Source organism: Ictalurus punctatus, chromosome 22 (genome assembly GCF_001660625.3).
Source record: "Ictalurus punctatus breed USDA103 chromosome 22, Coco_2.0, whole genome shotgun sequence".
NCBI classification, from domain to species: Eukaryota; Metazoa; Chordata; class Actinopteri; order Siluriformes; family Ictaluridae; genus Ictalurus; species Ictalurus punctatus.
The window spans coordinates 1,331,203-1,347,500 of record NC_030437.2 but is presented as its reverse complement, the minus strand read 5'-3'; the positions used below and the strand labels follow the sequence as shown (position 1 = coordinate 1,347,500).

General features: G+C 34.4%; 1 protein-coding gene across 1 annotated transcript in view; it reads right to left on the bottom strand.

Moving 5' to 3' along the window:
• Positions 1-2,363, bottom strand: part of LOC108261774 (BOLA class I histocompatibility antigen, alpha chain BL3-7) — a 6,422-nt gene extending 4,059 nt beyond the window's left edge. Inside the window, exons 1-3 of the mRNA XM_053674389.1 lie at positions 2,119-2,363; positions 969-1,235; positions 1-156 (exon numbers count right to left, since the gene is read on the bottom strand). The exon at positions 1-156 is cut by the window's left edge and continues 120 nt beyond it. Coding sequence (XP_053530364.1) covers positions 1-156; positions 969-1,235; positions 2,119-2,188 — 493 coding nt within the window. The 5' untranslated portion in view covers positions 2,189-2,363. The remainder of the gene's footprint in view (positions 157-968; positions 1,236-2,118) is intronic.
• Between the last annotated feature and the right edge of the window lie 13,935 nt (positions 2,364-16,298).

Genomic DNA, 16,298 nt, shown 5'->3' with positions numbered 1-16,298 from the left:
TGGTGATCACAGCTTGAGGTGTCGGAGCGATCCATGTTTTAGTTTTCAGATCCAGACTGAGGAAATCTTCTCCATCATAACCGTACTGACTGTATCCTCTAGTGGTGCCGTCATCATCACGCTCACAGCCGTACATCACCTGCACTGTGTGAACTCCTGCACACACACACACACACACACACACACATACACACACACACACACACACACACACACAGACACGAGCGGTGATGAGCCTCAGCTGAGCTCCGTCTCCTTCTACACTCTCCCCTCAAACACCACACTACACTTTACACTTCATTTAGTTCCTCATCACTCTCACGTTCACGTCTCACTCACGTCTCATCTACATCTCATCTACATCTCATTTATATCTCACTTACATCTCATTTATATTTCTATCTTCGTTTCCCTCCACGTGACTTTTCTCTCTGATATTAAAGACAGAAGATTTACTCGTTTATCTCCACATATATCAGGACTGACGTCAGTGTAAAAGCGATCGTGCGTTCACTCTGTGTGTGTGTGTGTGTGTGTGCGCGCACGTGTGTGAGGTTCGTGTTAAAGTCATTTACTTCACACGTCACACACGTTTCGTTACTCGCTCCCGCACGCGTGCGCGCACGCTCGCACACGCAGAGTGTTAACGTGACGTGACGTTAAAGAGAGCGAACGTTACGCTAAGCTCACTCACACACGCGGGCGCGCACGCACGCGCGCGCACCGCGCACACACTCGCACACGCACAGACGGGGTGTGTGCGTGTGCGCGCGCGTGCATGTGTGAGTGAGGTTAGCGTGACGTGAGGTCTGTTACTAGCGAAACACGGCTGGTTTATTCATAGACAGTGATTAGTGACATGTTGGGCGGAGTATTAGCAGATTTACTGTGTGGTGAGAGGTGTGTGTGTGTGTGTGTGTGTGTGTGTGTGTGTGTGTGTTAGTGATTAAAGGTGTGAGTGTGTTTACCTGCAGTTTGATTAAAGCGCTGCATCAGTATATCCACACCGACTTTGAAGGTCTCCTGATTACCCTGCCTGATCTGTGTGTTTCTGTTCCAGTAATCTGGATCATCAGCATTGACCTTCTTTATCCACTCCGTCTTCGGGATCGTCCTCCTGATCTTACTGTCGTAGTAGTTAAACTGCTGTCCATCCACCTGACCCAGAGCAGTGAATTCTGGGAAATTTATTCCTGGTGTAACTGCAGTGTAGAAAATCTGCATGGAGTGTGTGACTGTAAACATGTAAAAACACACACACACACACACAGACACACACACACCCCAGGCTGAATATCAGAGATTTAATCCACTGAATCTCCAGTAAGTCTGTAAATGATGCACTGATCTGTGTTTATATTTTTCACCTGGACTTTATATTCTATACTCATAACAAACTCTCACTGCTTCTATTATTATATTTATTTATTATTATTATTACAGTAAAAGCTCTTTTATAAAAGATCAAAGCGGTACATTACATATAAAAGTCTCTTCTGTAAAACATCAGCGCGTGAAAGCGGAATAAAGAGATTAAAACGGGAATAAAACACTGAAGGTGTATTTCTTTTCCTCTGTCGATGTCCTGTACTAAAGTTTGCGCGCCCCTCATCCTGCTGTGAGGAATAAACTGTGTGTGCAGTCACTCCTGCCCCGGAACCTTCTACCATCTGAAATGAGCCCTTACAGGAGCAGTGAGGGGGAAAGTGAAGAACACGAGCCGCAGTGAGTCAGAAACTAAACTCACACAAACACTGACAGGATCAAAGGAGACAGAAAGGACAGGAAAAGTCATGATATTAAAATGAACACATGCTTATGTGAGGATCAGAGATCGATATTTAAATGAGGAGTGACGTCACACGCGCATAAATTACTCTCACCATAGCGCCACAAGATAATGATCACTTATTTAATAATAATAATAATAATAATAATAATAATAATAATAATAATAATAAAACGTGTTTATTTTTTACAGAGTAATATAGTTATTCATTTATTTATCATTTTTATTATTTTACTTAGTCAGATCTCCTTAATCAGCTCCTGAGTGTTAAAGTGTAATATTCGAGAGTAAATAAAGATAATAAAGACAGTAAACATTGCAGAACTCACCTGCTGATGAAAGATGGAGAGAAAATGTGAGGAAAATCAGAGCTTTCATAACTGCACTGAAGCCCGCCATCTCTCCGTCTGATCTAATCTAATCCAATCTAATCCAATCTCTCACCCAATACAACACTGAACTAACACACAAACACACACAAATAATAATAATTTACTAATAATATCTTCCACTGTACTGAGAGAAAGTTACAGATCCTCTGCTACTCCTGGGTTCAGCGCGAATGTTCGTCTTCTCGTCCGGGAGGAGTTTTTATACCAAAACTCTGACCAATCAGAATTCAGAATATCGACCAATCAGAAGTCAGGGTTTAGCGCGTCACCGGTTTTTGAGGAGAACTGAGGAGTGCAGGATTATACTGAAAGTAAAAGCAGGAGATGATGGAGGAGGAAAGAGTTTATGATCATGACTCTGTATATGTTCATCTACTTCATCTAAAACTACATTTAAAATACATATTATTGTTATTATTATTTTTTAATTATTTCACATATTAAACTGAACAATAATGTACTGTCCTTACAAAAGAAATGTAGTTTGTTTACATTTAGCTTGTTGACATTTCTTTTAAAATAAATAATAAAAAACACATTACTTGTATATAATGAGTTAATAATAATTCAGTTTAAATATAAACTCTTATTCCTCTGTGTTGTGAAAGTACAGTATATAATCATGTTAATAAAGCTTGAGCTGTAAAATGGCTGCTCTCTCTCTCTCTCTCTCTCTCTGTCTCTCTCTATCTCTCTCTCTCTCTCTCTCTCTCTCTCTCTCTCTCTCTCTCTCTCTCTCTCTGTGAGACTCTCTCATGAAAATGATCAGGGCATGTCAGGGTAGTTGTTCATGACCTGAAATGTGTTTGATGGTTATTTTTATGACTCAGATGAAGATCAGACCACATTTAAGGAGTAATTCATGCAGAAATAGAGATGATTCCGAATGTTTCACAAATCTTAGTTGAACCCGTATTTATTGATAAAGGGGAAAAGACCATAAACACTAAGATACAGCGAACATCTCCATATGTCTAATAATATTTATAACCTGTACAGAGAGGCTGATCACAGAGTTGGTAAATGTATTATTTCACTATTATTACATGTTCATTTGGTTGATTAAAGATGTAAACATCCAGAGAAACACCCCGTCATCCTCCAGCTCCTGTAACAATAAACAGTACAGTTTCTTTCACATGAACTTGACTTTGTAACACAGTTGTATTTATATAGAAGAAATAAACACAGTGTGTGTTATACTGACAGATAAACATTCATACACTACACACACCTCATGCAGGTCACATACACAGGGTGTGTGTTTTCTCTTCGCCGTGTCGTCTCTCTGCCTGTAGCAGCACACAATACCACACTGTCTCATCAGTTACTAGGACAAAACAACAGGAGCAGGTTAGTGACTGAACTGAAAGTGTTTCAGTGACGGGGAAAACCCGGGGATCTGACCTGCCTCCTGTTTCTGCTGAATTCTCTTTTATAATGTACCTTTATTTATTTCTTATACAACACTGAGACGCCTCGTCTAACATTTATAGAGCTTTAAACATGACAGATGATCTGGGAAACATTTCTAAGCTCCATTCCTGCTACACATCTGGCCTAAGCAGCTGTACTCAGAGACGGAGAGATTGTTGGAGCTGTTTGAGTTTTTTCTGATGAATAAAATGAAAGAAACTGATGAAGTGAAGCTTCAGATGAGGACATGAAGAGGATTCTGCTGAATAGAGACGCTTCAGACTGATTCCTAATTGTGTTTTATAAACACACACACACACACACACACAGACACACACACACACACACACACACACCTCGTGTCCAATATTCCCAGTATAGACTCCGGGACCACCACCTATAATAAAGGATGAAGTATTTACAGGATATGAATGAATGTCTTATAAAATACAACAGTTCAGTACACAGTGTATAAACTCTCTGTGGTGGAAAGTCCTGCCAAACCCATGTTTGTGTGTGTGTGTGTGTGTGTGTGTGGGAAGTCCCTTAAATACAGAAACGTTGTTATGATTGATATGATACTGAGCTGCTGTTTCTACTGCACCACCAACACGCCTCACATCAACACTGACTCTATAAAACTCTCATTATATTCACACCGACTCTATAATACTCTCATTATATTCACACTGACTCTATAATACTCTCATTATATTCACACACCGACTCTATAATACTCTCATTATATTCACACCGACTCTATAATACTCTCATTATATTCACACTGACTCTATAATACTCTCATTATATTCACACCAACTCTATAATACTCTCATTATATTCACACACCGACTCTATAATACTCTCATTATATTCACACCGACTCTATAATACTCTCATTATATTCACACACCGACTCTATAAAACTCTCATTATATTCACACCGACTCTATAATACTCTCATTATATTCACACACCGACTCTATAATACTCTCATTATATTCACACCGACTCTATAATACTCTCATTATATTCACACACCGACTCTATAATACTCTCATTATATTCACACTGACTCTATAATACTCTCATTATATTCACACCGACTCTATAATACTCTCATTATATTCACACCGACTCTATAATACTCTCATTATATTCACACACCGACTCTATAATACTCTCATTATATTCACACCGACTCTATAATACTCTCATTATATTCACACACCGACTCTATAATACTCTCATTATATTCACACACCGACTCTATAATACTCTCATTATATTCACACCGACTCTATAATACTCTCATTATATTCACACACCGACTCTATAATACTCTCATTATATTCACACACCGACTCTATAATACTCTCATTATATTCACACCGACTCTATAATACTCTCATTATATTCACACCGACTCTATAATACTCTCATTATATTCACACCGACTCTATAATACTCTCATTATATTCACACCGACTCTATAATACTCTCATTATATTCACACCGACTCTATAATACTCTCATTATATTCACACACCGACTCTATAATACTCTCATTATATTCACACACCGACTCTATAAAACTCTCATTATATTCACACCGACTCTATAATACTCTCATTATATTCACACACCGACTCTATAATACTCTCATTATATTCACACACCGACTCTATAATACTCTCATTATATTCACACCGACTCTATAATACTCTCATTATATTCACATCGACTCTATAATACTCTCATTATATTCACACACCGACTCTATAATACTCTCATTATATTCACACACCGACTCTATAATACTCTCATTATATTCACACACCGACTCTATAATACTCTCATTATATTCACACTGACTCTATAATACTCTCATTATATTCACACCGACTCTATAATACTCTCATTATATTCACACCGACTCTATAATACTCTCATTATATTCACACCGACTCTATAATACTCTCATTATATTCACACCGACTCTATAATACTCTCATTATATTCACACACTGACTCTATAATACTCTCATTATATTCACACACCGACTCTATAATACTCTCATTATATTCACACCGACTCTATAATACTCTCATTATATTCACACACCGACTCTATAATACTCTCATTATATTCACACACCGACTCTATAATACTCTCATTATATTCACACACCGACTCTATAATACTCTCATTATATTCACACCGACTCTATAATACTCTCATTATATTCACACACCGACTCTATAATACTCTCATTATATTCACACACCGACTCTATAATACTCTCATTATATTCACACTGACTCTATAATACTCTCATTATATTCACACACCGACTCTATAATACTCTCATTATATTCACACTGACTCTATAATACTCTCATTATATTCACACCGACTCTATAATACTCTCATTATATTCATACACCGACTCTATAATACTCTCATTATATTCACACCGACTCTATAATACTCTCATTATATTCACACTGACTCTATAATACTCTCATTATATTCACACCGACTCTATAATACTCTCATTATATTCATACACCGACTCTATAATACTCTCATTATATTCACACCGACTCTATAATACTCTCATTATATTCACACCGACTCTATAATACTCTCATTATATTCACACACCGACTCTATAATACTCTCATTATATTCACACCGACTCTATAATACTCTATATTCACACCGACTCTATAATACTCTCATTATATTCACACACTGACTCTATAATACTCTCATTATATTCACACCGACTCTATAATATTCTCATTATATTCACACCGACTCTATAATACTCTATATTCACACCGACTCTATAATACTCTCATTATATTCACACCGACTCTATAATACTCTCATTATATTCACACTGACTCTATAATACTCTCATTATATTCACACCGACTCTATAATACTCTCATTATATTCACACCGACTCTATAATACTCTCATTATATTCACACCGACTCTATAATACTCTCATTATATTCACACACCGACTCTATAATACTCTCATTATATTCACACACCGACTCTATAATACTCTCATTATATTCACACCGACTCTATAATACTCTCATTATATTCACACACCGACTCTATAATACTCTCATTATATTCACACACCGACTCTATAATACTCTCATTATATTCACACTGACTCTATAATACTCTCATTATATTCACACACCGACTCTATAATACTCTCATTATATTCACACTGACTCTATAATACTCTCATTATATTCACACCGACTCTATAATACTCTCATTATATTCATACACCGACTCTATAATACTCTCATTATATTCACACCGACTCTATAATACTCTCATTATATTCACACTGACTCTATAATACTCTCATTATATTCACACCGACTCTATAATACTCTCATTATATTCATACACCGACTCTATAATACTCTCATTATATTCACACCGACTCTATAATACTCTCATTATATTCACACCGACTCTATAATACTCTCATTATATTCACACACCGACTCTATAATACTCTCATTATATTCACACCGACTCTATAATACTCTATATTCACACCGACTCTATAATACTCTCATTATATTCACACACTGACTCTATAATACTCTCATTATATTCACACCGACTCTATAATATTCTCATTATATTCACACCGACTCTATAATACTCTATATTCACACCGACTCTATAATACTCTCATTATATTCACACCGACTCTATAATACTCTCATTATATTCACACTGACTCTATAATACTCTCATTATATTCACACCGACTCTATAATACTCTCATTATATTCACACACCGACTCTATAATACTCTCATTATATTCACACACCGACTCTATAATACTCTCATTATATTCACACCGACTCTATAATACTCTCATTATATTCACACCGACTCTATAATACTCTCATTATATTCACACACCGACTCTATAATACTCTCATTATATTCACACCGACTCTATAATACTCTATATTCACACCGACTCTATAATACTCTCATTATATTCACACACTGACTCTATAATACTCTCATTATATTCACACCGACTCTATAATATTCTCATTATATTCACACCGACTCTATAATACTCTATATTCACACCGACTCTATAATACTCTCATTATATTCACACCGACTCTATAATACTCTCATTATATTCACACTGACTCTATAATACTCTCATTATATTCACACCGACTCTATAATACTCTCATTATATTCACACACCGACTCTATAATACTCTCATTATATTCACACACCGACTCTATAATACTCTCATTATATTCACACACCGACTCTATAATACTCTCATTATATTCACACCGACTCTATAATACTCTCATTATATTCACACACCGACTCTATAATACTCTCATTATATTCACACTGACTCTATAATACTCTCATTATATTCACACCGACTCTATAATACTCTCATTATATTCACACGCCGACTCTATAATACTCTCATTATATTCACACGCCGACTCTATAATGCTCTCATTATATTCACACTGACTCTATAATACTCTCATTATATTCACACTGACTCTATAATACTCTCATTATATTCACACCGACACTATAATACTCTCATTATATTCACACACCGACTCTATAATACTCTCATTATATTCACACCGACTCTATAATACTCTCATTATATTCACACACCGACTCTATAATACTCTCATTATATTCACACCGACTCTATAATGCTCTCATTATATTCACACTGACTCTATAATACTCTCATTATATTCACACACCGACTCTATAATACTCTCATTATATTCACACTGACTCTATAATACTCTCATTATATTCACACACCGACTCTATAATACTCTCATTATATTCACACACCGACTCTATAAAACTCTCATTGTATTCACACACCGACTCTATAATACTCTCATTATATTCACACACCGACTCTATAATACTCTCATTATATTCACACACCGACTCTATAATACTCTCATTATATTCACACACCGACTCTATAATACTCTCATTATATTCACACCGACTCTATAACACTCTCATTATATTCACACCGACTCTATAATACTCTCATTATATTCACACCGACTCTATAACACTCTCATTATATTCACACACCGACTCTATAACACTCTCATTATATTCACACCGACTCTATAATACTCTCATTATATTCACACTGACTCTATAATACTCTCATTATATTCACACCGACTCTATAATACTCTCATTATATTCACACCGACTCTATAATACTCTCATTATATTCACACACCGACTCTATAATACTCTCATTATATTCACACCGACTCTATAATACTCTCATTATATTCACACACCGACTCTATAATACTCTCATTATATTCACACACCGACTCTATAATACTCTCATTATATTCACACCGACTCTATAATACTCTCATTATATTCACACACCGACTCTATAATACTCTCATTATATTCACACACCGACTCTATAATACTCTCATTATATTCACACCGACTCTATAATACTCTCATTATATTCACACCGACTCTATAATACTCTCATTATATTCACACCGACTCTATAATACTCTCATTATATTCACACCGACTCTATAATACTCTCATTATATTCACACCGACTCTATAATACTCTCATTATATTCACACACCGACTCTATAATACTCTCATTATATTCACACCGACTCTATAATACTCTCATTATATTCACACACCGACTCTATAATACTCTCATTATATTCACACACCGACTCTATAATACTCTCATTATATTCACACACCGACTCTATAAAACTCTCATTATATTCACACCGACTCTATAATACTCTCATTATATTCACACACCGACTCTATAATACTCTCATTATATTCACACACCGACTCTATAATACTCTCATTATATTCACACCGACTCTATAATACTCTCATTATATTCACATCGACTCTATAATACTCTCATTATATTCACACACCGACTCTATAATACTCTCATTATATTCACACACCGACTCTATAATACTCTCATTATATTCACACACCGACTCTATAATACTCTCATTATATTCACACTGACTCTATAATACTCTCATTATATTCACACCGACTCTATAATACTCTCATTATATTCACACCGACTCTATAATACTCTCATTATATTCACACCGACTCTATAATACTCTCATTATATTCACACCGACTCTATAATACTCTCATTATATTCACACACTGACTCTATAATACTCTCATTATATTCACACACCGACTCTATAATACTCTCATTATATTCACACCGACTCTATAATACTCTCATTATATTCACACACCGACTCTATAATACTCTCATTATATTCACACACCGACTCTATAATACTCTCATTATATTCACACACCGACTCTATAATACTCTCATTATATTCACACCGACTCTATAATACTCTCATTATATTCACACACCGACTCTATAATACTCTCATTATATTCACACACCGACTCTATAATACTCTCATTATATTCACACTGACTCTATAATACTCTCATTATATTCACACACCGACTCTATAATACTCTCATTATATTCACACTGACTCTATAATACTCTCATTATATTCACACCGACTCTATAATACTCTCATTATATTCATACACCGACTCTATAATACTCTCATTATATTCACACCGACTCTATAATACTCTCATTATATTCACACTGACTCTATAATACTCTCATTATATTCACACCGACTCTATAATACTCTCATTATATTCATACACCGACTCTATAATACTCTCATTATATTCACACCGACTCTATAATACTCTCATTATATTCACACCGACTCTATAATACTCTCATTATATTCACACACCGACTCTATAATACTCTCATTATATTCACACCGACTCTATAATACTCTATATTCACACCGACTCTATAATACTCTCATTATATTCACACACTGACTCTATAATACTCTCATTATATTCACACCGACTCTATAATATTCTCATTATATTCACACCGACTCTATAATACTCTATATTCACACCGACTCTATAATACTCTCATTATATTCACACCGACTCTATAATACTCTCATTATATTCACACTGACTCTATAATACTCTCATTATATTCACACCGACTCTATAATACTCTCATTATATTCACACACCGACTCTATAATACTCTCATTATATTCATACACCGACTCTATAATACTCTCATTATATTCATACACCGACTCTATAATACTCTCATTATATTCACACACCGACTCTATAATACTCTCATTATATTCACACCGACACTATAATACTCTCATTATATTCACACACCGACTCTATAATACTCTCATTATATTCACACCGACTCTATAATACTCTCATTATATTCACACACCGACTCTATAATACTCTCATTATATTCACACACCGACTCTATAATACTCTCATTATATTCACACACCGACTCTATAATACTCTCATTATATTCACACCGACTCTATAATACTCTCATTATATTCACACACCGACTCTATAATACTCTCATTATATTCACACACCGACTCTATAATACTCTCATTATATTCACACTGACTCTATAATACTCTCATTATATTCACACACCGACTCTATAATACTCTCATTATATTCACACTGACTCTATAATACTCTCATTATATTCACACCGACTCTATAATACTCTCATTATATTCATACACCGACTCTATAATACTCTCATTATATTCACACCGACTCTATAATACTCTCATTATATTCACACTGACTCTATAATACTCTCATTATATTCACACCGACTCTATAATACTCTCATTATATTCATACACCGACTCTATAATACTCTCATTATATTCACACCGACTCTATAATACTCTCATTATATTCACACCGACTCTATAATACTCTCATTATATTCACACACCGACTCTATAATACTCTCATTATATTCACACCGACTCTATAATACTCTATATTCACACCGACTCTATAATACTCTCATTATATTCACACACTGACTCTATAATACTCTCATTATATTCACACCGACTCTATAATATTCTCATTATATTCACACCGACTCTATAATACTCTATATTCACACCGACTCTATAATACTCTCATTATATTCACACCGACTCTATAATACTCTCATTATATTCACACTGACTCTATAATACTCTCATTATATTCACACCGACTCTATAATACTCTCATTATATTCACACACCGACTCTATAATACTCTCATTATATTCACACACCGACTCTATAATACTCTCATTATATTCACACCGACTCTATAATACTCTCATTATATTCACACCGACTCTATAATACTCTCATTATATTCACACACCGACTCTATAATACTCTCATTATATTCACACCGACTCTATAATACTCTATATTCACACCGACTCTATAATACTCTCATTATATTCACACACTGACTCTATAATACTCTCATTATATTCACACCGACTCTATAATATTCTCATTATATTCACACCGACTCTATAATACTCTATATTCACACCGACTCTATAATACTCTCATTATATTCACACCGACTCTATAATACTCTCATTATATTCACACTGACTCTATAATACTCTCATTATATTCACACCGACTCTATAATACTCTCATTATATTCACACACCGACTCTATAATACTCTCATTATATTCACACACCGACTCTATAATACTCTCATTATATTCACACCGACTCTATAATACTCTCATTATATTCACACCGACTCTATAATACTCTCATTATATTCACACACCGACTCTATAATACTCTCATTATATTCACACCGACTCTATAATACTCTATATTCACACCGACTCTATAATACTCTCATTATATTCACACACTGACTCTATAATACTCTCATTATATTCACACCGACTCTATAATATTCTCATTATATTCACACCGACTCTATAATACTCTATATTCACACCGACTCTATAATACTCTCATTATATTCACACCGACTCTATAATACTCTCATTATATTCACACTGACTCTATAATACTCTCATTATATTCACACCGACTCTATAATACTCTCATTATATTCACACACCGACTCTATAATACTCTCATTATATTCACACACCGACTCTATAATACTCTCATTATATTCACACACCGACTCTATAATACTCTCATTATATTCACACCGACTCTATAATACTCTCATTATATTCACACACCGACTCTATAATACTCTCATTATATTCACACTGACTCTATAATACTCTCATTATATTCACACCGACTCTATAATACTCTCATTATATTCACACCGACTCTATAATACTCTCATTATATTCACACGCCGACTCTATAATACTCTCATTATATTCACACACCGACTCTATAATACTCTCATTATATTCACACCGACTCTATAATACTCTCATTATATTCACACGCCGACTCTATAATGCTCTCATTATATTCACACTGACTCTATAATACTCTCATTATATTCACACTGACTCTATAATACTCTCATTATATTCACACCGACACTATAATACTCTCATTATATTCACACACCGACTCTATAATACTCTCATTATATTCACACCGACTCTATAATACTCTCATTATATTCACACACCGACTCTATAATACTCTCATTATATTCACACCGACTCTATAATGCTCTCATTATATTCACACTGACTCTATAATACTCTCATTATATTCACACTGACTCTATAATACTCTCATTATATTCACACCGACACTATAATACTCTCATTATATTCACACTGACTCTATAATACTCTCATTATATTCACACCGTCTCTATAATACTCTCATTATATTCACACACCGACTCTATAATACTCTCATTATATTCACACCGACTCTATAATACTCTCATTATATTCACACGCCGACTCTATAATACTCTCATTATATTCACACACCGACTCTATAATACTCTCATTATATTCACACTGACTCTATAATACTCTCATTATATTCACACACCGACTCTATAATACTCTCATTATATTCACACCGACTCTATAATACTCTCATTATATTCACACCGACTCTATAATACTCTCATTATATTCACACACCGACTCTATAATACTCTCATTATATACACACACCGACTCTATAATACTCTCATTATATTCACACCGACTCTATAATACTCTCATTATATTCACACTGACTCTATAATACTCTCATTATATTCACACCGACTCTATAATACTCTCATTATATTCACACCGACTCTATAATACTCTCATTATATTCACACCGACACTATAATACTCTCATTATATTCACACTGACTCTATAATACTCTCATTATATTCACACACCGACTCTATAATACTCTCATTATATTCACACCGACTCTATAATACTCTCATTATATTCACACCGACTCTATAATACTCTCATTATATTCACACACCGACTCTATAATACTCTCATTATATTCACACACCGACTCTATAATACTCTCATTATATTCACACTGACTCTATAATACTCTCATTATATTCACACCGACTCTATAATACTCTCATTATATTCACACGCCGACTCTATAATACTCTCATTATATTCACACGCCGACTCTATAATACTCTCATTATATTCACACGCCGACTCTATAATACTCTCATTATATTCACACACCGACTCTATAATACTCTCATTATATTCACACACCGACTCTATAATACTCTCATTATATTCACACACCGACTCTATAATACTCTCATTATATTCACACACCGACTCTATAATACTCTCATTATATTCACACACCGACTCTATAATACTCTCATTATATTCACACCGACTCTATAATACTCTCATTATATTCACACCGACTCTATAATACTCTCATTATATTCACACCGACTCTATAATACTCTCATTATATTCACACACCGACTCTATAATACTCTCATTATATTCACACCGACTCTATAATACTCTCATTATATTCACACACCGACTCTATAATACTCTCATTATATTCACACACCGACTCTATAATACTCTCATTATATTCACACACCGACTCTATAATACTCTCATTATATTCACACCGACTCTATAATACTCTCATTATATTCACACCGACTCTATAATACTCTCATTATATTCACACACCGACTCTATAATACTCTCATTATATTCACACACCGACTCTATAATACTCTCATTATATTCACACTGACTCTATAATACTCTCATTATATTCACACCGACTCTATAATACTCTCATTATATTCACACTGACTCTATAATACTCTCATTATATTCACACCGACTCTATAATACTCTCATTATATTCACACCGACTCTATAATACTCTCATTATATTCACACACCGACTCTATAATACTCTCATTATATTCACACTGACTCTATAATACTCTCATTATATTCACACCGACTCTATAATACTCTCATTATATTCACACACCGACTCTATAATACTCTCATTATATTCACACGCCGACTCTATAATACTCTCATTATATTCACACGCCGACTCTATAATACTCTCATTATATTCACACTGACTCTATAATACTCTCATTATATTCACACTGACTCTATAATACTCTCATTATATTCACACACCGACTCTATAATACTCTCATTATATTCACACACCGACTCTATAATACTCTCATTATATTCACACACCGACTCTATAATACTCTCATTATATTCACACCGACTTTATAATACTCTCATTATATTCACACTGACTCTATAATACTCTCATTATATTCACACACCGACTCTATAATACTCTCATTATATTCACACCGACTCTATAATACTCTCATTATATTCACACACCGACTCTATAATACTCTCATTATATTCACACCGACTCTATAATACTCTCATTATATTCACACCGACTCTATAATACTCTCATTATATTCACACCGACTCTATAATACTCTCATTATATTCACACTGACTCTATAATACTCTCATTATATTCACACCGACTCTATAATACTCTCATTATATTCACACCGACTCTATAATACTCTCATTATATTCACACCGACTCTATAATACTCTCATTATATTCACACACCGACTCTATAATACTCTCATTATATTCACACCGACTCTATAATACTCTCATTATATTCACACACCGACTCTATAATACTCTCATTATATTCACACGCCGACTCTATAATACTCTCATTATATTCACACACCGACACTATAATACTCTCATTATATTCACACCGACTCTATAATACTCTCATTATATTCACACACCGACTCTATAATACTCTCATTATATTCACACCGACACTATAATACTCTCATTATATTCACACACCGACTCTATAATACTCTCATTATATTCACACCGACTCTATAATACTCTCATTATATTCACACCGACTCTATAATACTCTCATTATATTCACACCGACTCTATAATACTCTCATTATATTCACACACCGACTCTATAATACTCTCATTATATTCACACACCGTCTCTATAATACTCTCATTATATTCACACCGACTCTATAATACTCTCATTATATTCACACACCGAC